Genomic DNA, 25,985 nt, shown 5'->3' on the forward strand with positions numbered 1-25,985 from the left:
GATTGCTATGTTAATAGCATTCTATAAATTAACTATCATATTTGACACATAATATTTTTTAAATATTTTTTTGGCTGATTTAGAATGATTGATTTGAGTATCGGCTGATTCACCTAAATTGTTGACAAAAGGATACAAGGCCGATACCTATATTGACAACTAGGTATGTCAACGGGTCAGGTTTGGTTTAGACCCAGGACTTGAACTAGATTTTTGGGTATGTTATGAGGTCTCTCTATAAGAGAAACCATACCCGGACCTAATAAAAGCTACATGAACCACACATGGTAAAATAATATTTTATTATTATTTTTACATTAAAAAATTATGGGTCGTAATAGAAACTCGGGTCGAGTCTCGGTCTGGTATAAATTTTCACAAACTATAACCAGGTCCATGTATTAATTAATCGAACCTTTGGGTCTAGACCCGGGTCTTAATCTAGTCTTCTTATTTGTCAGTATACCCGAATCCTATAAGGTTTGGTCGGGGTAAATCGGACCCGTTGCTGACAGCATTGGTTTCTACCTGTAAGTATACAACAAAATAAAAAATAGAAAGAAAAAACTACCGGATCGGGCTTCTTAACTGGATCATGTAAACAGGGTTAACGGCAGTCATTTGGTATTTTGTAGAAAGCTTAAGGGTCTTTTCGTCATAAACTGCTTGTGTTGTGGCCTCCCACCGTGAGGTGGGATAACTGTGAAGGTTTCTATTCTTCTTAGTTAGAGAGTGAATCAAGGCGGGACCCTTTCTCCCCTCTTCCTTCTCTCCCCCCTTCTGCTTGACGGGAGCTCCAAACCCTAAGCCTAACTAGGGTTTACTGGTTCGAATACGGTGGGTTCTTCTCTCTTGGTCGTCGATCCGAAGAGGAGTTCTAAAGGCTTTGCTGATCGCTCTGAGCAGAATCGGCCATGGCGTTGCAGTCGGGAATAGGGTTCTCGAAGATTCTCATCCTCGTCGGAGCGGGTACCTCTCTCTCTCTCTCTGTCGAGTTTTTGTATGAGTTAGGGATTGAGTTTGATTGTCCCTTTTTTAGGGTTCCCTTGTTGTAAATGGTGTTTTTGCGGTTTCAGGGTACACGGGATCGATCGTTCTAAGGAACGGCAAGTTGTCGGATATATTTGGGGAACTTCAAGTTAGATTCCACTGCTTCACTGAATTTGGAGTTTTTTTTTTCTTTTTTCTTTTTTGAGTTCTGCAAGCATGCAATGGATTAGGTTTTGATTGATACTTTTTTTTTTGTCTAAAAAATTGTGATCATGAAACCCGTGCTCGAACTGCGGGATCTTCCGCGTGATCGGTTTGAAGTTTGAACAAGCCTGTTTTGGTTTATGATTCTGCTTCGTGCGGTTGAATGAAAGTGATTATATTTGTTTTTAATGTTTTGATTTGTTATGTAATTTCCATTGCTTGAAATCTGATATAGTTCACAATAAAATTATTATGAATTTGATTTAATTCTGGTATTGAGTGTGTCAATGTATGTGTAATATAACAAGGTATGTTCGTTTTCTGGATTATCTATCCCTCTCTCTTCCTTGTTTTTCTTTTTTCCTATGTATTGATTGCCATGGTTGGCATTTTCGGGAACTCGGTCACAAGCAACTCGTTGACTCAGGCGACTCAAGGTTTTTATTTAATTTATAAAAAATAAATAATAATATTACATGTTATAGTTTCATACTATAAAAATTACATAGCCTAATGTCCTAAACAAATCATAACCATAAAAAAACAAAATTTTTCTTAGAGACCATCATCTAAAACATTTCATATCAATCTATTTCCCTGTGGAACATAACTTAGACAAAAGTTGGAAAGGAAAAATCCAATTTCCTTCTACTTTCGATTCCACAGGCTAAATAGGTCACAAAACAATAGTGCCCATAGCAAAAAGTATGCTGTTACCAATCAATGATGTAGTCTGACAGAATAGACTATGAACAAGCATCATTGCATTCATTCCAAGACATTCTTGTCGAATGCATCGAGTAGTCTTATCAACAAGAAACAAACAAATTGTCATAAATAACAAAAATATTGCTTATCATTCGTAATTTAGGATTAGCAATAGCAAATTTAAGTACTGATTTTCAAATCACCTCTAACCACAAGAATATGTTACCAAAAGTGACCACAAACATGGCATAAAAACTAAAGCTTTTTTACTTCACATAGTAGCCTGGTCAAAAAGGGCTTCCTCAACAGCACTGGAGAGAGAGAGAGAGAGAGAGAGAGAGAGAGAGAGAGAGAGAGAGAGAGAGAGAGAGAGAGAGAGAGGAACCCTCCTTCACGGGTAGCCGGCACACCACTGACGGGACAGAAACTATCGGTAGTCAAAGAACCAGAGCTGCGTAGGGCCAAAGGCATAACAAATAGAGTAACTGAGATAGGGTGAGAGTCACAGCTTCGCTTCGCCAACTCCCTAAGCTTTCCATTGCTAGAAAATCCGACTATGGAACTGCAGTGGGTTGAGGAGGAGGCTTGACGGTTGGAGAGCGAGAGGAGAGGTCGAAAGAGGGGTAGGGTTTTGACTTACAACCTCTTTCATTTTTTTTTTTGCGTTTGATTTGTGAATGGTAAGTGCATCAGCTAAATCTTATCCGAGGCCCAATTTAGTTGATTCAAGTTTAAACTGTCTCTTTTGTGCCCAGTTCATTGCACTGTTTTTGGACTGAACTTGGCTGAGTGACTCGTGACTCACCCGAGTTTCCATGCGAATCGGTTGGTTTTTGGTTCATTCAGAGTTTACCTGTGTTTTTCACTCGGTAAGGCACCGATCCGGTGTGACTTGGCCGAGTCACAAGTTGACTCACCGAGAAATCCAATCATGTTAATTGCAATTGTGTCATTTATTCTTCTTAGTTTTATATATATGTTAGATGATTTTGTATGTAATGCACCAAACATGTGATTGATCTCTCACTCGTGGATTTTTTCAGAGAAAAAGGGTAAGAATTTGGAAAATCTTTCATCGAGAAATTTAGGGTATGTTTGGTTGCTTTTTATACATGTGAAAGTAAATATCATGAGATTCAAAATCACGTGAAATGGATTCTCATGTTTGGTTACCTCAACTAGAAAAAAAAACAGGTGACCTAATTTTTTTTTTTGACGAGTTTTCCCTCTCCGGCGAGCTCTCCCACCCCTCAATTAGAAAAAGGAAAAAAAGTTTCATGTTAGTTTTTTTTTTCCACCTCAATTTTACTTGATTTTTTTCCCTTCTTTGGTGAGGAAATAGAAAGGCAAAACCAGGGTTACCGGAAGCGCCATAGGGCATGGGGAAGCACGCTTCTCCGAAGCACGAAACATGGTGGGAAGCACACTTCTCGTTATTTTTTCATTTTTTTTTTTGTGTTTTTATTTTTATTTTTCTTTTATTTTTCTCTTTTTTTGCTTCTCCCTTGCTTCCTAGGTCGCTTCCGAGACGATTCTTGGTTCACTTCTAAGTCTTTCCACGCTTTCTGTCTTCCTAAAAATTTGAAAGTGCCTCGCTTCTTGCTCCCGCTTCCCCGACTAGCAACTCTGGGCGGCAAAACTACAATTCAGAGAAATGGGTGTTTCTCTGAATCACCACCAAATAGAGAGAGGGAGGGGAAATAGTCATTCTCCAGCGAGTTACCTGATTTTTCCCCCTTCTCTGGCAAGCAGATGGAGCTTTTCCCCCTCTTTTGTGTTCTTCTTCATATAAGGTAGAGAGGAGAAGATGAATGACATTCACCTCCGCACGTTTTATCATAACCCGTGAAACACGTAAATGTGATTTTGAATCATGTTATTTGAAATTACACTCTCACCCGTGAGATTTCATGAGATTCGAAATCACTTTAGCCCCAAATCTCATGTTTGGTTGAACATGAGATTTGGGGGCATATGAGAATCACTCTCTCATTCAAATGAGAGAGTGATTCTCATGTGATCGAACTGAGCATGCCCTTAGAGCTCATAAATTGATGACTTGGCTTTGTTACTATGTTTGTATTGTTGTAGCTTTCATCAAAGCTATTGTCACATTCAGCTATATATTTTCCTTTCAGTTTTTTCCCCCTCCAAACGTGGAGATCTATGTCACACAGACTCGGCTAAAGGGTTGCCGCACCCGCGTCGACACGCACGGACTCGGGTGCGGCTTTGGACTCGGCCCGGACTCGGTCAACTCCGAGTCGGACTCGGTCAACGAGTCCGGGCCGAGTCCGACCACATTTTGGACTCGGTCAACTTTGACCGAGTCCAAAATTGTCCAGTTCGAGTTTTAAATTTTGTTTTGGATCCGGGTCGGGTCGGGTCCAAACCCGACCCAGATCCAATTTTTTTGGCAGCCGAACCCTAAAAGGGGTTTATCGACAGGGAGAGGGGCTTACCCTCTCGATTTTGCCTCTCCCCCTCAGCCCCTGCAGCTTTCTCCTGCAACCACGCCGGCGATCCGAACTCCGGCGACAGGCAGCCACCGTCTCCCCCTCCGTCAGGTATGTCGACCCTGCTCGTAGCCTCCCTCCCTGCACCCTCTGCTCGCAGGGGAGGGGCTCGGCCCCTCCCTGCACCCTCTGCTCGCAGGGGAGGGGCTCGGCCCCTCCCTGCACCCTCTGCTCGCAGGGGAGGGGCTCGGCCCCTCCCTGCACCCTCTGCTCTCAGAGGAGGGGCTCGGCCCCCCTCCCTGCACCCTTTGCACGCAGAAGAGGGGCTCGACCCCCCTCCCTGCACCCTTTGCACGCAAGGGAGGGGCTCAGCCCCCCTCCCTGCACCCTCTGCTCGCAGGGGAGGGGCTCGGCCCCTCCCTGCACCCTCTGCTCGCAGGGGAGGGGCTCGGCCCCCCTCCCTGCACCCTCGGTTCGCAGGGGAGGGGCTCGGCCCCCCTCCCTGCACCCTCTGCTCGCAGGGGAGGGGCTCGACCCCCCTCCCTGCACCCTCTGCTCGCAGAGGAGGGGCTCGCCCCCCCTCCCTGCTCCCTCTGCTCGCAGGGGAGGGGCTCGGCCCCTCCCTGCACCCTCTGCTCGCAGAGGAGGGGCTCGGCCCCCCTCCCTGCACCCTTTGCACGCAGAAGAGGGGCTCATCCCCCCTCCCTGCACCCTCTGCTCGCAGGGGAGGGGTTCGGCCCCTCCCTGCACCCTCTGCTCGCAGAGGAGGGGCTCGGCCCCCCTCCCTGCACCCTCTGCTCGCAGAAGAGGGGCTCGACCCCTCCAATATTTCCTGTTTTATTAACTTTATTTTATTTACTTATTTAATTATTTTCTTTTCAGTTTTCACTTTTCAGATATAATGGCGAGTTCTAGCGGTAGTGTCAATACATTTGGTTCAAGTTCTAACCCTGAATTAGATGTTTCTCAACCACTTTGGAGGCTTGTGACAAAAGGGATAAAAGCTAGTAGTGGTGGTGGTGGGAATGTGCAGTTTCATTGTAATCTATGTAAGACTGTTTTCACAGGTTCTTATACGCGTGTGAAAGCACATCTTTTGCATATTCGTGGTCAAGGAATTAGGGCATGTTCTGGGGTTGACAAAGACATGTTAAAGCAATTAAAAAAAGAACAAGAGGAAGCTGAAAAGAAGAAAATTGCAGAGATGAAAAGCGATTCGATTAATTTGTTTTTTCCTACTGCTAGTGATACACAAGAAGAGCTTTTAAAGAAAAGAAAGATGGAAAGCAATAAAACAATACAAGCGTCATTCAAAAACATGGCAAGAGCAGAAATTGATAAAAAGATTGGTCGATTCTTTTACTCAAGCTCAATTCCTTTTAATGTAGCTAGAAGTCCATACTGGAAAGATATGATTACATCTTTGGCTAATTGCAATTTGAGTGGTTATGTGCCTCCTAGTTCAGAAAAACTAAGAACAGTCATTCTTGCAGAGGAAAAAAATAGAATTGAAGACTTGCTAGAGACCCAAAAATTTGCATGGAAACGACATGGAGTGTCGATTGTTTCTGATGGGTGGACTGATATACAAAGGCGACCACTGATAAACTTCATTGCTTACTCACTAAATGGGCCAATCTTTTTGAAGACTGTTGATGCATCTGGAGAGTATAAAGATGCTGAATATTTAAAGAGATTATTTGTTGAAGTGATAAAAGAAGTGGGTGAAGAAAGTGTGGTGCAAATCATTACTGACAATGCTCCAGTTTGCAGTCATGCAGGAATGAATTTGGCAAGTGAAGATACATATTCACATATTTTTTGGACTTCTTGTGCAGCACACAGTTTAAATTTGGCACTTAAGAGTATATGCAATCCATCAAAAGATGATGCACATGCACATGAAATGTGCTTATGGATTGAGGAAATAGAGCATGATGTTCAAAATATTAGAAATTTTGTTGTAAACCATCATCATGCCCTTTCTATATTTAATAGGCATTCTGATCTCAAGTTACTGAAAGTTGCTGAAACTCGTTTTGCTTCTCTAATTGTTATGATAAAAAGAATTAAGCAACTCAAGAATGCATTGATGATGATGGTGGCTGATCAAGATTGGGATTTTTATCGTACTGAAGATGATGTCAAGGCTCAAGCTATCAAAAAATGCATCTGTGATGATTTTTGGTGGGATAAAATTACATATTTTGTTGAATTTACAGAGCCTATTTGGGAAATGCTGAGAGAAGTTGACAGAGATGTACCCATGCTTCATAGAATGTTTGAAATGTGGGACAATATGATTGAAAAAGTTCAAAGTATCATTTTTAAACATGAGAAGAAAGATATTGCACTTGATGATTCAGAATTTTACAATCATGTACATTCAGTTTTAGTGAGAAGATGGGATAAAAGCAATACACCTTTGCATTGCATGGCACACTCTCTCAATCCAAAATACTATGCAAAAGAATGGTTGACAGCAGGTGTTGGTCGTGTTTCTCCAAATGAAGATCCTGAGATATCAAGAAATAGAATGATATATTTGGGAAGAGTTTTTAATGATCCTCACATGTTTAAGGTTGTAAATAGTGAGTTTGGCAAGTTTTCTACTGGAAGATTTGATTCTTTAGCAGCACTTGTGGCAAGGGACGAGGAAGATCCCCTTAATTGGTGGGCAACATATGGATCAGAGACACCAAATCTGCAACGTCTTGCAATGAAGTTGTTATCACAACCTGCTACATCATCTTGTTGTGAAAGAAATTGGAGTACATATGCTCAAATTCACAACATTAAAAGAAACAAACTCACTAGTAAAAGAGCAGAGGATTTGGTATATGTTCACTCAAATCTACGATTAATTTCTCGCCGCACCAAAGAAGAGTATAGGTACTTTACTTTTTTTTCTTTGTATTCAAAGTTTGTATTTAAATATTTTATATTTGTATTCAAAGTTTTAAGTTAGATACTAATATAGTGATTTTTTGATGCATTTGTGGACCATCCAAGAATTGGGATGTAAATCCAGAAGATTTTGACTTGGAGGGAGAACATAATTTACATACTCTCAACATGGACTACCTCGATCCTGTTCTTCCTTCTAATTCAGACGATGAGGCAGATTTATGATAAGTTTTGTTGTTTATCACACTCACAAGCTTCTTTATGTGTTATATTTTGGTAAGTTTGTGTTGTTAAGAATTGTTTTTTTTTGCTTTAAAATTTACAATCTTTATGTGTTAATTTATTGTTATATATATATAATTATAATATTTAAAATATATATATTTATAATATATATTTTTTAATATATATATATATATATATATATATATATAGCCGAGTCCCCGTGTCCAAATTTTTTGGAATTGCGCCGCACCCTTGTCGCACCCGCACCCGCACCCGCACCCATGTGACATAGGTGGAGATCATTTAACTGTGGATATTTGCTGGGATGAACAACTATTGCAATTACAGCAAACTCGTTTTGTCATACTGAAGCTTGAATTTATCATTTGCCAAACCTTTGCCTTTATGATTCCTTTTTCCTATTTCATGCCCATTAGTACCACGTGTAGTAGTTTCCTTTTTTTTTTTGGAAGGTAAAAAAATTGCACTGGGGCTTTTTCGGAATCATTTTATGACATTTGACTGCAAGATGTGGTTGATTTTGGAGCATTTCTTTGTTATTTTGCTAGTGTAGGAAGTTCTCTATGTCGTTTACCTATTCTGGTAGACTTTGGGTTTTTATTCCTTTTTATTGGCACAGGCATTACTGAAGGGTTTGGATAAATCTGGAGAGTCATCTGGTGCTGAGTCTGACCACTCAGAAGCTCTTGCTTCGCAGGTAACAGATCTTTTGTATCATATTGAGGAAGAGAGTCAAGTGTTTATTTCTGCAGATGTTTGTAATTCGGTGTCGGAGTTTTCCCTTAGATAGGAAACTTGAATGAGTGCCAACCTTTTTCCTTTTGACTGTTTGTTAGTGACGATCATTGAACCCTTGAGCAAATGTCTACTTTGCACAAAATCTAGACTATAATAAGGTTGTTTATTGGAAGTGGAAACATTAAGTGTATTTTAATTTTTGAATTACTATGGTGGGAAAGTTGTACTGACATTTAAAGATGAGGTACTTTTAGATTAGGTGATGATGTGTGGGTTTGGAGAAATACTGCCTACTGTCTGCACGTGTGATGGACAAAGTGGAGCAAGCCTGGTGGGGTGGGTCTGTGGGGATATTTTCCAATCTTGGAGCGTCCTAATCTTGGCATCTGATTCCATTGGGCCATGTGTTATTGGATGTCTTACTGACATGTTGCAATAATATTTCCTTGTTAAGCTGAAAATTTTCTTTAGAAATGGTGGATGTTTGTTGACAATAGTAATAGTATCTTTCATCACTAAATTCAAACTATGGTACCTATCATTTTATTTTATGTTCATCTAGGTCCGTCAATTAGCAACGGAGTTGCGGCGGCTAGCCTCTGCACGACAGATAACTGTTGTCAATGGAGATTCTGGTCAAATGGGTATCCTTCTCACCATATCATGAAAGTTCATTTACGTTTCTATAGCAGGACAACTAGGGCATCTTTATAGATATAAAAGTGCTGTCTCTTATTCACCATCAAATCTATGGTTTTTTTGTCTTCAATTACACCTCCAGTTTTTCAGGAGAGGAAAGTTTGGTTGCTTCTCTTTCAGATATGTAGCCTATGTTATTTTTCTTTCATGATAAAGCGTTGCTTTCAATTAAAACTCTTAATATGGAGCTTTGTCAAAGTATTCATTCTAAAGGGCTATCCTGCTGGGAAGGTTCTGTTTTTGCTTGAGTGGCACTAGATTTTTTGAGTTTGTCTTTTCTTTCCAGGTAATATGACATCTCTTCTGGTGCCAGCTGCTGCCTTAGGGGCTTTGGGATATGGCTACATGTGGTGGAAGGTATAGCTATTTACGTGTGTGTTTGTGCGTCCATATATATATATATAGATAGATAGATAGATAGATGGAGTATTGCTACAAATTGTGGGTGTGAGCTGCTGTATCAGCTTAATCCAACCTAGAGTTACCGGAAGTGCCCTTGGGAGTGGGGAATCACGCTTCCCTGAAGCGTGTTTCAGAAGCACGAAACATCGTGCTTCTGAAACATGCTGGAAAGCGCACTCAAAAAATGGGAAGCGTGCTTCCCATTTTGGGGAAGTTCCCTTCCCTTCCGCTTTCCTCCTTTTTTTCATTTTTTTTGTATTTTTATTTATTTATTTATTTTTTTTTCTCTTTTTTCGCTTCCCCCTTGCTTCCGGTTCGCTTCCTAGGTCGGTTCCGAGATGATTCCTGGTTCGCTTCTAAGTCATCCCACGCTTCCTACTTCCTAAAATTTTGAAAGTCCCTCACTTTCTGCTTCTGCTTCCCGCTCCCGCTTCCTTGACTGTCAACTCTGATCCAACCTCATGTATGCATTCAGATTTCAGCATGGTTTGTTTCATGGTGATCACACCTCGGTTTGTGTTTTTATTGGGCCATGAAGCTTTCACATATTATATGCCCTTATATATTGGTCATGTGGAAACTTTGTAAAAATAGCCTATCCCCATAGCAGCTGCTGTATCTCTGGGGCATAGTTGTGAGCCTTTGATTTTTCAAGCCATCAAAAGCGTAGTTATACAATCGCACAATGAAGAGCCCGTTAACTGCTAAAAGAACTTTGTAGATCACATCTTTGGATTCAATCTACAAAAATAAAAAAAAGGTAATATATATATATTTTCGACTCATTATGCTGTTGTGCTCTATGACCATATATTATCCTTATATATATATAGAGAGATACAAACATGCTAAATGGGTTTTCAGGCGTTTTTCTTTTTATTTCTAAATTTTGACTGTACAGATGTGGTTTATGTACTTGATTTTTATAGGGATCAGCTCTCGGAGATAGTTCGTCTCCGACACATGGGTGAGTTTTTATAAGTTTCGTAAAATCAATGGTCCAAAATCTTTGTAAATTTTTGAGGCTCCAAATATATTTTTTTCATCTAAAACACATGATTAAAGTGTTGATTCCTAGTAAATTAACCATGATGAACACATCTGTGGGGATCGGAATCATGAAAAAGCACCAGAAATGTTGAAAAACCCATTTAGCATGTTTTCATTACTATCTATCTATCTATATAGTATAGTACTGTTTTAGTAATGGTGTCATTAAGTACAAACACCACTGGATCCCTATGGTGTGGGTTGTTTTGATCCAATCTGGCCTCATGGTTGGATTCAACATGTTCAAAATAGTGGGAACCGGCTTTTGGATCATGTTTTTTCGATGAAGTGCGTTACGACCAAATATCATCCACACACACACATATATATAGAGAGAGATACAAACATGCTAAACGGGTTTTCAAGTTTTTTTTGTTTTATTTTTAAATTTTGACTCTACAGATGTGGTTTATGTACTTGATTTTATACAGATCAGCTCTTGGAGAGAGTTCGATTCTAACACATGGGTGGGATTTTATAAGGTTCGAAAAATCGACGGTCCAAAATCTTTGTAAAATTTTGAGGCTCCAAATATCTTTTTTTCATTGAAAACACATGATTAAGGTGTTGATTCCTAGTAAATTGATCATGACAAACACATCTATGGTGTTATAATCATGAAAAAGCACCATAAAAGTTGAAAAACTCATTTAGCATGTTTTCATCTCTCTCTATATAGTATTAATTTAGTAATGGTGCCATTAAGTACAAACACCTTTGGATCTCTATGGTGTGGGTTGTTTTGATCCAATCCGACTTCATGGTTGGATTCAACATGTTCAAATTAGTGGGAATCAACTTTTGGATCATGTTTTTTGATGAAAAAACACGATTTTATGACCCAAGAAAGTATCTCACATTGTAGGCTGTTGATTTTTGAAGCCTTATAAAAAACTGCCTACGTGTCACAATAAGATGATTCAAAAGCTGATTCCCACTAAACAAAACATGTAGATCAGATCTGTAAGATTGGTTTCATGAAAAACAACAAAAAATATTTAAAAATAAAAAGAGACGTTTGTAGGTAATGGCAACACACACACACATGTATATGAGAAAGTGGTAGATGCTAACTACTTTTCTAGCTAACTGTTGTGCTAACTGGGACCAGATCTGAATTGGACCTGGACCTATTCTGACCCAAGTCAGACTCAGTCTTGCATCAAAGCAGACCTAGGTTTGAATTGGATCGGGTCTGTTGGGTTTGCTTTGACTCATAGACCTGGGTCAAAGTAAGCCCAGGTTTGAATCAGTCTGGGTATACAGAGCCAAGTTTGTCTGAATTTTTTTATATATATATATATATATATATACACCCTCCCGCACCCAAGCTTTTTTAAAGTGCCGCATCACAGTACCCGCACGCACGCCTATGTGACATAGCGCTTGGATCATCCAACGGCCTAAGATTTTATAAGGTTGAAAAAATCGTTGGCCTAAGATTTTCCTAAATATTCAAGGCTTAAAAAATCATGTTTTTCATTGAAGAAACATGAACCAAGTGTTGTTTCCTAGTAATTTGACTATGCGGAATACATCTGTACAGTCAGATTTAAGTAATACATGGGGAAAACCCTTCTAAAACCCGGTTAGCACGGCGGTTAGTTAGAAAAGTGGTTAGCAGCTTTCACCTTCTCTCTCTCTCTATATATAATCATGTTTCGAAAAAACACCGGAGATCCAATAACATGTTTCATTTAGCACCGTGCCCATTTTGTATGTTTCCATTTTCCTATATATATATATATATATATATATATATATTAGTAATGATAGGGTGCTCTCCCACCTAATGGAAGTTTTAGTTTTTCAAATTTCATAAGTTTTTTTCTTGATGAGTCCACATAGATATGATCTCCATGCATTTTTTAGTAGAAAACAAGTTTTGGATCTTGTGATTGTGACACACATGTAGGGTTTTTAAGATATTCAAACATGGACGACCCACAATGTTCCAAAATTTCATGATTTAAAAAGTCTTATTTTTTGTATCTGAAAGACCTGATCCAAGGCATGGTTCTTATCAAATAAACTATGCTGAATAAATCTATGAAGCCTGATAGAGAAGTTGCAACCTACATCTATGGTTTCTATACTAGGTGGGTGTAGGTGCTCCCGGAGCATTACTGTAAACCTTTGTGATGTTCTGGTTTGTATTCTCTTATCAAATATGTATTGTTGAACTTATACTTTTTCTTTAATAGAGAGGTCATACTTATATAAATATGATGGGTAACTGTTTCTTGAAATTCTTCAGGGGTTGTCCTTTTCTGATCTCATGTACGTCACCAAGCACAACATGGCAAACGCTGTTACAAGTATGACAAAACATTTAGAGCAAGTCTCTGCTTATCTTGCGGTACACATTCTTTGACCACTCTATGTATGGATTGTCTTTTGTATATGGAGATTGGATGGAAGCAATGTTGTCATTGGATAGCCACTGGTTCACCATAATTTTCAGTGTGCGAATACGCAGTTGCCTATATTCTGCAAATTCTTGTTCATGTGTAATTAGGGATGACAATGGACCAGGGCGGCGGACAAGGTCTCCACCTCTGCCCCATCTCAAAATCCGAACCTCCATCCCCGCACGAGGATGGATTTTAACCTCCACCCCCGCCTCCATCCCCGTTTCATGTCCTCCATCCCTGGTCCAAACGGGGGTGAGGCGGGGCAGGGCCCCGTTTCCCCTCGGTCTATTGTCATCCCTTAGAAGGATGGAGCGTGGCAGGGCGGGGGCAAGGGGGGGATCGGGACGGGGACGAAGCGGGGCGGGGGAAAGCGTAAGTCCATCCCCGCCTCTATCCCCGCACGGGGATGGATTTTAACCTTCATCCCCGTTTCATGCCCTTCATCCCGGTCCAAACGGGGTGAGGCGGGGCTCCGCTTTCCCCCGGTCCACTGCCATCCCTATGTGTAATTGGCATGGTAATGGGAGTCATGCCCTACAGTTTTGATATTTAGATTTGTAATTCAGCTTTCCATGTTTTAATGATTTGAGACTCTGAGGCATATCTGATGTTGAGCTCATCTTCCCTTGCAAGAAATAAAAATTCACAGAATTGGTTGTATTACAGTGAGAGTCAGCCCACTGAGTATCTTTGTGTGTGAATCTCTTTGGCTGTGTACAGATTATTATTTATAGCGATACTGCTTCTAGTGAGAGTCAGCCCACGAGTTAAATTGAGCTTCTATTCAATGAAATGTCATATGGGTCATTTTTTATGATTTAACATGTTCTAAGTGTAGTTATTAGTCATGATTTCATTTAGAATCTCAAGTTAATTTTTATAGGGGCTTCAATACTGGTAAAGATTTTATGCGGAAAACAGATGGATGTTGGTCTTGGTTCCCTCTTTGGTCCATGCTATAGAAGTTGAGAATCAGATGGCACATGTTCGCATATCACACACACTTCACATATCATGTGTATCCTGTGTCGACACAACACAATACTTGGTCACACGATGACACTAAGGGTGTGTTTGATTGCGCGTTCTGCGCTTTGCATGGGCTGTCACGCCTAACGCTGGATGAGGCACCCTCGACCTCTCCAGCGGCAGCGATGAGAGGAGAGGACCTCTGGCGACGGCAAAGCATAGAGCTCTGATGTCTCTCTCTCTCCTTCTTTGTTCCTCTCTTCTTCTCTCTCTTTCTCTCTCTATTAGAGCTTTTTGATTTAGGGTTTCAAATTAGAGATTTTCTTTGATTTAATTTTATGGTTTGAATTAAAATTTAAATATAAAAAATAAGAAATTTCTTTGATTGGGTCTTTGAATCAAGTTTCTTTAATTAGGGTTTTTGTTCTTCGTTTTGATTAGGGCTTTTTTTCTTTTATTTTCTTTGGTTAGGGTTTGAATTAGCCCCTTTTATATTTAATTTTATTGTTTATTTATAGTTTCTTTGATTTTATAGTTTATTTATGGTTTATTTTCCTTGTAGCTTAGTGTTTTTTGGTTTATTTATGATTTATTTTCTTGCAGTTTATTTATTTTAAAATAGAAAAAATATGATTTTCTATTTGAGTCAAAACAAACGCTGGATGAAGAACAATTGTTGCAAAACTGATAGCGCATGTGCTCTGTCCAATCTTGGACAAACAATCAAACACACCCTAAATGGACACGGTCAAACTTCTGCCATACACAGTCAACATTGTGTCCTTAAATTTTGTTACTGTCATCTTGATTGTTTATTTTGTGTTTGTGTTTTTCTTTGAGTTTGTCATTGATTACATCATATTTCACTTTTCAACTTAGGTTTATTCTTTAATATATTTTTAATCATAATGATTTATAATTGTTGTTCAAGAATTTGAGTAGAAGGCCATATGATTTATTGCTATAGATTAAATTTTAAATGCACACACACACACATAGTGTCGACGTGTCCCCATGTCCGAATTTTGCAAACCACATCGGGACACATGCCCATATCCTTGTCTTTGTGATATAGTGATGCAGCGAAAGAGAGACCGAGACTTCACGACCAGGTTGCCGACGTTGCTACTCGTAAAACAACGAAGGAACCGATGCTGTCACGCTATGTGTAGACGTGATGACAAGGGAAAACCTCAACCTTATCGATGCAGCGAGATGGGAATCGTCACCTTCACACAGGGGACTGACGATGAACTCGTGGATGTAGTGAGGGATTTGAAGTTGTCACGTTGATGGGTACCACGTTAACGCTCTTTGCTGCGGCGGAGGAATCGACGGTGGTCGGCTAAGGTGCTGACGTTATGTCAATTCTCCAAGGCACAAAAAATCGTGCAACATCAAGATACTCAATGGAAATATGACACAGGGCAACAGATGAATCAATCCGATCAAAAGTTTAATATGAACTCAGTAAGGGTTACAAGGCTTAACCAAAAAACAAAAATGAGCAAATAAAAGAATAATAAGGAACAAACTGGTTGTAATGAAAAACTTAGCAAAAGATAAAAATAAAAAAAAATAACGAAAGAAAACTGTTGAAGAAAATGGCTGTTGTAGTGTTGAATAATCTCTGTCCTGCACGCAACCTTAGGAGGGTCTTTTAAAGGCTTCAACTGGATCCAGGTCTCGGGTCCGGTCTCGGACCCGAGACAAACTTTGCTTGCTGTATGGATCTGGGTCCATCATGCTCTGCATCATTCTCCCCTGGTTGGGAAGAAGTCGACTCTAACGACTTGTTGTCTCCACAGTAAGCATTTAGATTAGACACATTAAATATAAGAGAAAAGTGTCAATTTTCGGGCAGTTCAAGGAGGTAAGACCGGTAAAATAGGCCCGCGAGTCGGGGAAACCCGGTCTCCTTGGTGGGAATGTTCCTACGACCATCATGGATTGTCTTATGGTCAACTGCCAGGGACGTCCCAAAAGGATGTGACACGCATTCATAGGGGCCACATCACACCACACTTCATCGTGGTAATGCTCCCCCATGGAGAACCGAACTAGACAACGCAGGGTGATAGGTACCTCGTTCCCTTTCTTGAACCATGCCATCTTATAAAGTTGAGACAGTTTTTTGTTTTTAGGTTCAAGGTGGACACGACATTTTCGGACACCATATTCTCGCACGCCTCAGTATCAATGATAGCATCACACGCGCGCCCCTCACAGTTGCACTGGGTTCTAAAAATATTATTCCGCAACCATTTTGTCGGGGCTGACTCTCGGGATGTGGTCAAAACATGACGGATGGTTAACAAATTTTTGATGCTGCTGTCGAACTCTACGACTTTCATCTCGTCATCCCCCTCAACAAGCGACTCACCCTCGCTCTCACTATCGGACACTGACTCAACAATGTCCTCTGCGAGATGAGTGTTCTTGCTCATAGTGGGGCACTTGGACGCAACATGACCTAACTCTTGGCACCTAAAACAACAAATGGTAGACTCACTGGGCTTACCTTTGGATCTACTGTGGTACGCGGGTCCGGACTGATCGGGCTTGCTAGGGTCGACTCTAGGGGTGGACTTTGAGTCTTCTTTCCCAGTCGAGCTCCCATTGTTGAGAAACTTAACTTGGGTTGACTGGACTGATCATTATGGGATGTCCTATGTTCCTGCCTCCTTTTCAATTTTTTCTCCACATTCATGGCATAACTACTTGCCTGATTTAATGATTCGACTGTGATACAACTGAAGTCGTCAGAAATAGCAAGACAGAGACCAGAAATATACCTCGTGACCTGCTGGCGGACGGTCTCCTCGATCTGCACTAGTAGGGAAAGACGATGGAACTCAGCAGTGTACTCCGCTATAGTACTGGTGCCTTAACGCAGGGTCAAGTACTCCTTGTAGGCCTTCTCAGCGTGATCTGACGGCACGAACTTAGACTGCATCAACCGCTACATCTCCTCCCAAGTCTGTATGCGCTCTAGTCCCTGCCGCTCCTTCGACCTCAGCAGCTCAACCCACTATGTCTGCGCTAGGCCTCTCAACCAAGTAGAGGCTAGGGAGACACGACGGTGCTCAACGACGTCGTGGTAGTCGAAGAAGAACTGGACTGCATAAGACCAGTCGAAGAACTGCTCCGCATCGAACCGGCCTGCGAACTCTGGAAGCTCCAGCTTCACCCCGTACGTGGAGGGGTGCTCTTGTGCTCTCTGCTGACGGGCCTCCACCATGCCTGCGGGGTATTCATTCCAGAAGGCATCATCATCCATCACGATCTCATCTCCTTCACCACGATACTGCTCTACTGGTAATTGATATTGACGAACTCCGATGACCTGTGGTCGGCGCTCTGGTCGCGCCAGTCTCTGCTGAATCTGCACAGGAATTTGTCTCTGTCTAGCTCGCCCGTGAGGGGGCGTCATCTGCGACCTGCGTTGTGGCACCAGTATGACAGGTGATCCTGCGATAGGTGGAAGGGCTGGTCGTGTCTCGAGCTCTAGGTGGGTAGGAATTGGATAGTACGGGTTTGGGTTATGGATCGGGTTAGGACAGTGGTATTGGGTCAGGTATGATATTGGGTTTTGGATCTGGAATGGGTTAATGGGTGGGTTCTGGTTCGGGAATTGGGTCTGGTTGGTATAATATTGGGTTGATTCGCCCGATTGGATCTGGATCGGGTCCAGTCCTAAGCTACTCGTTGGACCCAAATTTGGGTAGGTTGGATCAGGGATCGAGTTGTGGGGATAACAGGCTTGGTTTGAACTCTATCCACGATCCATATGATTATGGGCCTGGTTGTGACCCAGCTAAAATTCAAACTGGAGCTCCGTCCGGGTCCGATATGGGTTTTGGTCGGCATTGGATCCATATTGGGGTTCAAACATAATGGGTTGGGTTTGTTTCGGGGCAACCCGCGAACCAAACCCAACTGGGTAGGCTGGGTAGGGGTTTTCGGAGCTCAGACCCGCTCCTGAGGACCCAAAGGATGGTCCTCGAGACCCAGGCCCCATTTTCACGAACTCGGGTCTGGACCCTCTTGGGTCCGGACCCATCCACACGGGTCCCCCTGCTCCCGCCCGCAGGTTTGCTGCCATAGGGCCTCCACGCGAGGGATTAGGGGGAAGGACCAACTCCTTCCTGGGTCAGGTTGACGCACCCAGGCCTGCAGCAGGGCCCATCGTGTCGCTGGGATCCTGCAGACCAGGCCCGGCCTGCGACACACCCACAGGGAGTCACAACCTGGACTGGGGCACACCCGTGTGCTGCGGAGTTCCAGCCAGGGGTCCCGTACAAGCCTGACGCGTGCCCACTGTTACCGGATCGGGGTGGAAAGGGGGTACCGGGTGCGCGCTGATGACACAGTCAGTCAGAAAGTGGGTCGGCTGGCCTGTTTCCGCGAACGTTGCAGTCACCTGATCTGCTGCGTTGTCCACCAGATCTGCTCCTGTTTTCAACATTGAAGTCATGCGCGTACCTTTGGATGACTCGACGGCCCCGAGCCGTTCGTTGATCCCGTCCACGCGTCTCGACAAACCCACGACCTCTTTGCTGATGCGTTGTAGATTTTCCTGAATCTGGGTTACTGCGTCAAGCACCCGCAACATCGGATCGTTAACGGCGGTTTCCTTCCGCTCTTTTCCATCGGTAGGATCATGCCTCGCCTCTTGAGCCATCCTGCTGCCAAAGGAGGATGCCTGGGCTTTGATACCACTTTGATGCAGCAAAAGAGAGACCGAGACTTCACAATCAGGTTGCCGACGTTGCTACTCGTAAAACAACGAAGGAACCGATGCTGTCATGCTATGGGTAGACGTGATGACAGGGGAAAACCTCAACCTTATTGATGCAGTGAGATGGGAATCGTCACCTTCACACAGGGGACTGACAATGAACTCGTGGATGCAATGAGGGATTTGAAGTTGTCACGTTGATGGGTGCCACGTTAACGCTCTTTGTTGCGGCGGAGGAATCGACGGTGGTCGGCTAAGGTGCTGACGTTATGCCAATTCTCCAAGGCACAAACAGTCGTGCAACATCAAGATACTCAATGGAAATATGACGCAGGGCAACGGATGAATCAATCCGATCAAAAGTTTAATATGAACTCAGTAAGGGTTACAAGGCTTAACCAAAAAACAGAAACGAGCAAATAAAAGAATAATAAGGAACGAACTGGCTGGAATGAAAAGCTTAGCAAAAGATAAAAATAAAAAAAATGACGAAAGAAAACTGCTGAAGAAAACGGCTGCTGCAATGTTGAATAATCTCTGTCCTGCACGCAACCATAGGAGGGCCTTTTAAAGGCTTCAGCTGGATCCGGGTCTCAGGTCCGATCCCGGACCCAAGACGAACTCTGCTTGCTGTATGGATCTGGGTCCATCTTGCTCTGCATCATATAGGTTATTAGGCCTGTATACACTTCGTACTTGTAGCTGGCCCATTTTCAGGCTTGTGTCACCTTTCTCACAAGTTGGAGTCATCTCATATATGGGTTTGGTTATTATTTTCTTTATCATGTTATGGACATGTTTAAATGCAGAGAAAAGAAAGGAAATGATTCTAACCTTTTGTTTTTGTGATCAGTGGACATAAATAAAGTTTTTTCAGGCAGTTTGTACTTTGACATTGTTTTTCTTTTATATCTCTTTCTTATGGCTAAAGCAACTATGGAAATAATTTATCTAGACTCTAGACTCTCTATCGTATAAATCCATTGTTTAGTGTGAAGAATGGGGTGGAACCACCGTGATCTTGGTTTGATTGTTCTCATGCATAATTTAGATTTTTTATGTGTTAGATGATATTTTCTGTTTGTTTCTTGATCTCAGATTTATGCCCAGAATATGTTTTTTCAATTTTCTACTATGTCTACATTTATGTCTGTTTTGCTTGTGGTGGCTGAGCTGCATTTGATGCTCTTATAGCTTTATAAGTTTTTAACAAGCTTTGGATTTATTAGAAAAAAAAACTTTGGATATTTCTTGTTTGTAATATCTTGTTGTTGCTCATGTTCCCTTACCTAAAATATTGCATCTTCTGTTCTTTCTTTCCCTGTCAATGTATAAGGATCTAATTCTGGCTCACTGTGATTTTCTTTATTCTCCAAACTTTCAGTCATAGATTATGAATTTCAAGTTATTGTTTATCCAATTTAGTACCAAGATCTCCTTGTATGGAGTCTTTTTGTGTTTCTAATTTGAGATTTCTATTTGTGTGGTAAGGATACAAAAAAGCATTTGACACAAAGGATTCAGAACTTGGATGATAAATTGGATGAGCAAAAAGAACTAACAAAACTAATGAAGAATGAGGTGGGCATTACTTGTTCTTTTCCTTTCTAGTTTAGTAACTAACTGAGAGAGTACAAATGCATTTTTCTTAATTGCTTTTGCCTTTTTAGTTAAGATGTCTGACCTGCACAAACTAATCACCAGGTCAGTGAGGTTCGAGCAGATGTCTCTCAAATAGGTACCGACTTAGAAGTTTTACAGAAAATGGTTTGCGGATTGGTGAGTTTGTCATAAATCAACTTCATGTTGGTGGTTTCTTTTTATGTCTTATTCTTATTGACAGATCCGAAAATTTGTATTGCAGGGTGGGAAGATCGGTACATTGGAGGATAAACAGGTGATCTAGATAGTTTGCTTTACAAATTGAAATTTCTATGACTTTCTAAGTTCACCTTTTTTTTCTAAAGTTCGTTAAGGCTATAATTATAGTCTGACAAATATTATGAGAACCATAGCCTTAATTTATAAGTATGTGATGTATTATTCGGTTTAGTATGTGATCTAATATTGGGTTTGTTGTGTTCAATAATGTATATGATCACTATACCACACAGATGTCACCTTTCTTGTAGATTCAAAAAGTGAAATTGTGTAGCAAGGAACTATTTGCAATCTGGATTTGATTCCTGGTGAAGGAATAACGAGACAAACCTGTTGGCTAGTCTAAATCTGCACTTGCTATTAGAGTCTGGCATGTGGACAAATATTTGGACTCGAAGAGGTTCCTACCAACTTAGTTTTGTAGAGTGTTGTTAAGACTAAGACGGGTCTGTATTGAGTAACCCACAAAAAGATCTTCATAGTATGCTATAAAGCTGGAGGATACAGTGATAGCTGACCAATAAATGCTGCTGATGAATATTTTTGTATCTAAAGGCCAATCTTCCCTTTTTAACAACAACCAACAAAAGGTTTGCTTAGTTTAATGTTAAAGCTGATTTTGGGGGAAGCAGATCAGGTCATGCTGAAAATGAGCGTTTTTGCTCATGCGGACATCTTGGCCGTCTGTTTGCATTTTGGATGAATGCCACATGGTTTTGTTGACTTTTGAGCTTTTTAAAATGCAAATCGGATGGCCACGATGTCCGCATGAGAAAAAACGCTCATTTTCAGCATGACCTGATCTGCTTCCGATTTTGGGGCTTAAAATCTTCTTATTGCAGCTTGTAGTGGTTTGGCTGCAGTATTTCGGTTTTTCCACAGCAATTTGAATTGAGGAGAAGAATGAGATATGAAAGTGGTAAAAGTAAAACCATATGGTGGTCTCTGGCGACCAAGTACTTCAAGAGTTTCATGCGGATAACATTTTGTTTCAGCTTTACAGTTGAGCTTTTGTGTAGTGTAAACACTGTAAAGTGCTTTATATGAGATATTGGGAATCCTAACTTTTATATTTTTTAAACATAAATCAATGGTTGGATTGATTAGTAGGTCTCACAATGATAGTATGAACATGCATGTAATTGATGTTTATTCATGGGTAAGAGTAGGACTTGAAACATCTTATGTTTGATAGAATGTGAGATTGTTAAAACATTTGTCATATTTAAATGATGGTGCAGTCTGACCGAGCCTATGTGATGGATTGATTGCCTTTTTTCTGTACAGTTCCCTATTTATTTCTCAACTTGCTGATCTTGAACCTGTGGTATGAAACATCTTATGCTTGATAGAATGTGAGATTGTTAAAACATTTGTCTACTTCATGTCCAAATGCTAGTGCAACCTGACTGAGCCTATTCGAAGATGGATGTTGATTGCCTTTTCTCTGTACTGTTCCCTATTTCTCTCTTGTAAAATTTGTTTCATGAGCATAATCACAAATTCACAAGTAGTTCTGAAACCTTATATTTGAAGGAATGGAAATGTGAGGTTGTTATGCTGATTGCTGATGGGACCTGAGCCTGATTAAAGATGAATATATCTTTGTAGTTATTTGTAGTGTCCTACTGCCTCCTCTTTTATATGACCATCCACGAGTAGTTTCTAAGTCAATTTTGTTTTGTTTCTTTTTGAGTATTTTGAGGTCATCCTGTCACAGTGAACTTTTTCTTCAGGTTTGTCATTAATTCAGAACAATTATTGCTCTCTGATCAAACTTCTCATAGTTAATTGTATGAAACTAAAAATGCAAGTAGTTACTTGTCCTCTTATTGTTTTATTCGGTACTTACCATTGTGAGCTTCCAATTAAACATGGTTTTCAGGATTTTGCAAATGCTGGAGTTTTGTACTTGTGCCAGTTTGTTGGAGGCACAAAGGATGGAAAATTGACGGAATTTCTGCAGGTAAAAATAAAGTGCACAATAATTCCTTGGAATAAAAGAAGGGCTCAAAGCCATATATATAGACAAAGAAGATGAAGCACTAACCTTTAGGAGTGCCTAAAAGCTAGCTGAGCCGTTAGGTACTCCTAATGATTAGTTGCAGCCACAATAAAAAAGAAACAAAAAATAAAATTAAAAATTAAAAAGACAAAAGAAAAATACATTGCAAATATATACATATCACAAACACACACACACACACACACATATTACAGTAATTTGTCTGCAGGCTTTGGTAGAGTAATATCTGAGCCTGTTTAGATTTTGTTGACGAGACCAGTGCTCCAGAAAGGACATAGTTGGATTTTACAAATTGAATGAGCATGGGGAAGACTTTGCGGCTTTCTTTTTTGCTTTTTTAATATGGATGGTGAAGCCTCATTAAACTTTTTTCTATACTTTTGTCCTTTGGACAAGTATCTTGTTCTTCTTCCAAAAGTAAAGAAACCCTTAGAATGACCTATTGATTAATCAAGAATTGCATCTAGGGTAAGGAGCATATTTATTCAGTGATTTTAATGTGTGGCTGATACTGCTCTTGCCAACTTTGTGCGTAACAGCCCGCAGGCCCTTTCTTCAGAATCCATTTTTCCTTCTATGTGATGGTGATGCCTCATCCGTCATATTTTTGTACTTCTCTTTTTTAACAGAAGTATTTCTTTGCTCATCTGGACAAGTAAACAAAACAGTACCTATTTAGGAAGCATGGAATGCTTTAAAAGGCAGATTAATCTAATCCATGCTTTTGGATAGACTTTGACTATAACAGCCTTGAGACCTTTTCATATTTTTTGGCCCTTCATCTTCCGTGATTGTGAGTGCTCTCTCTCTCTCTCTCAGTTGCCTTGTGCTAATGTGCAGGGACAGCCGAAAACTCCTAAGCGCCTGCTGGGATTCACACACGGTTTCGGTGCCAAGGTTTGTTTCACACCCATCTCCAAGTGTACATTTTACAGCTGATGTTCTTGTTGCTTGAAGTGGAAGGTAAATTTGTGAAATACTTGAAGTTACTTGTGGTTGATTTTTTTATTATTTAAAAAAAAAATCAGGGTCTTCAGTATATAGCTGATACCATAAAGTCAGGGACGGTTGAGAAGTCAAAAACGAATGCAATCCTTCAAAATGACATCGATGACTTGGATAAAAATATGAAAAGCTTGACAAGGTTCAGACTCAACTTTCGTCATCTCTTTTTGCACGGTTGTTAGTCTTCCAACAAATTTTTATGATAAGATTACCCCACGATATGATATCCTTGGACTCTGGCTGTGGGTTGAACATCAAGTGATCCAAGTGACTGGTTAGTGGTCACTGCTGGTTTGGATCATTAAGCCGATTAGCTCAAGTGCTTGAGTTGCAATTGGTCACAGTCTGATCCATCTTTCTTGTTCCAATTCGATTTCTTAGTTTGATACAAAATCGTGTCCTCATGTTGTTTTGGGCCTTACCACATGCGAATCATTACTGTTTCATGCAAATCATGCAAATTTTTTTGTGGCAAGTATTTTGCGCATGTACTGGTGCGCACACATATGCATAGAGCTGAATGTATGGGGTTAATTGCAGGACCGCTTCCATCGAATGTTGATTTCTGCTGTCATCATGACGAAGGACGCTGCTTGTATCCACAATAGCTGGAGTAACTGAACTCTTGTCCTCTTGTGGTTTTGTAAATTTCGGTTGTTATAAAAGCTACATTTATCAGGATTTTATTTTTTCCCAAGTGACTGCGTTGTATATGAATGGCAGAATAAGGAAATACAGAATTATGCCTCAGCTCTTTGGGGTTGATTACAAAATGAGAACAGAGAAGGGACATATTTGTTTGATTTTATTAGTAGCAATATGTGCCTTCTGCTCTGTTCAGTTGTGGATAATGTTCACTGGAGATTTTAAGTTATGGTATTAATCAGGATTCATGTTGTGGTATAGCAGGCTCTTCTTTGCAGGCACCCTCCATCTCAGAGATGGACACAGCCTTCTTTATGGGTGTGTTTGATTACCTCTGATGATCTCTAGTCCGACGACTTAAAACCCGTGTTTTTTTTTTGGGAGGGTGGGGGTTGGGGAGAAGAGGTGTGTTTTGGCCTAAAATGACGATCTCAAAGCCTAAATTTTGTTATCCTCCAGGTTGGATCAAAGTGTGGTCCCCATGACTCGATCTACGAAACCTCGGTTCTCTTTAAGATCCGAAACACACCCTATGTGTGGGTGCTATGATCTGGGTTCCTTGTTTTGGTGGGGAGTCTGTAGACATCGAGAGTTCATTATGTATGTTACATGCTCCCGATGGTGTGCTTGGGCTTTTTTGATACCACTTCTACCATATTTAACTTCAAAACAAAAGTGTTGATTATGAGCCTGGAATTGTTCCCTACCAGTTATTACATGCTCCCGATAATTGTCAATTTGGGTTGGTTGCATGGCAAAGATTAGCTGAACACGTACTTCGAAAGATAGACACAGATCTTGTTGGAATATTATCATTTGAGAAAATCTTGTACTATTTTGAAAAATCAAGTCTTCCTTTGGAAAGTTCTTGGAAATGTTGCTATGTAGATGTACACAGTAGGGTTAATGTTTACTAGCTTCGTGGGTAAGGAACCTCCCAATTTTTTTTTGAAAGGAAACTCTGAACTTTTTTTAATTTTTGAGAGGAAACTCTGGAGACTATGTTACAAAATCTATTAATAAATAAAAGAATTACAAGTGACTATAGAACATTAACAAGATATAGCCCATGGCCATCGTAGGGCCCCTACGAGATACCATTCTAATGTTAAAACTAGAAACGAAAGACAAAAATCACTGGACATCTGCCACTTCCCTCCATTGCAGTTTTTTTTTTTTATAGTCCAGCTGGGGTTAGGCAGACCCCTACCACTAATACAACTATACGATTGGGTTTTAAACCTACAACGCCTCAACACAAATTAGACAAAATTGTAGGGTTTAAATAATCACCTAGTCCGTGGTATTTAATCTTTCATAAACTATAACCAAATTGGGTTATAAAGCAAATAAATTAAACCGCTATGTATATGCCAAGAACCATGAGAGTAAATCTAGAATTTTGTCTCTTGATGATATATTAATTGCAAAAAATGACGATAAATAAAACTAAGTTTTAACTGAGTTCTCGTGATATGAGTGAAACATCATATATCCTAAGTATTAAAATCTAAAGAGATAGAAATCATTATTATTGAGGGTAAGTCAAGAAAAATATCTTGACCACATTTTAAGAAAATTTAGAATGGATAATTCCAAGGTAAAGTCAATTCTTGTAATTAAAAGTTTGAGATTAAGCAAAAATGATGGATCACAAAATAGATGAAAAATTAAATGTTCCTTGCGCACAAACAATTGAAAGCCTAATGTATGCTATGTTATGCACTAAAACTGATTTAAGCTTACATTGAGTCTAGTAAGTAGATACTAGAGCAATCTTGGTCTTTTTTATTAGGAAGCAATGAAAATAATATTTTGGTTTCTAAAGGGCATAAAAGAACTTAAGATATGTTATGAAACATATAAACTAAAGCTTGTGAGTTATTTAGATGTAGATTTTGCTA

The 25,985-nt window shown here is 40.4% G+C and overlaps 1 protein-coding gene across 2 annotated transcripts; it reads left to right on the forward strand.

Moving 5' to 3' along the window:
* The first annotated feature begins 723 nt into the window (after window positions 1-723).
* Window positions 724-24,338, forward strand: LOC149833722 (uncharacterized). 2 transcript variants are annotated; one of them, XM_090010974.1, is made up of 13 exons: window positions 724-969; window positions 1,077-1,138; window positions 8,131-8,208; window positions 8,812-8,893; window positions 9,235-9,305; window positions 12,658-12,759; window positions 20,016-20,105; window positions 20,229-20,303; window positions 20,389-20,421; window positions 22,291-22,371; window positions 23,272-23,328; window positions 23,460-23,575; window positions 23,977-24,338. In XM_090010974.1, exons 1-13 carry the CDS (start codon window positions 915-917, stop codon window positions 23,996-23,998), a joined length of 924 nt encoding a protein of 307 aa, XP_089867100.1. In that variant the 5' UTR covers window positions 724-914; the 3' UTR covers window positions 23,999-24,338. The 2 variants fall into 2 exon arrangements, with proteins under 2 accessions (XP_089867100.1, XP_089867101.1); XM_090010975.1 differs by lacking the exon at window positions 23,460-23,575 and having other exon boundaries at window positions 728-969; window positions 23,977-24,270.
* Window positions 24,339-25,985: the final 1,647 nt, after the last annotated feature.

Source organism: Nuphar pumila, chromosome 6 (assembly GCF_984573655.1).
Source record: "Nuphar pumila chromosome 6, dmNupPumi1.hap1.1, whole genome shotgun sequence".
Classification (NCBI taxonomy): Eukaryota; Viridiplantae; Streptophyta; class Magnoliopsida; order Nymphaeales; family Nymphaeaceae; genus Nuphar; species Nuphar pumila.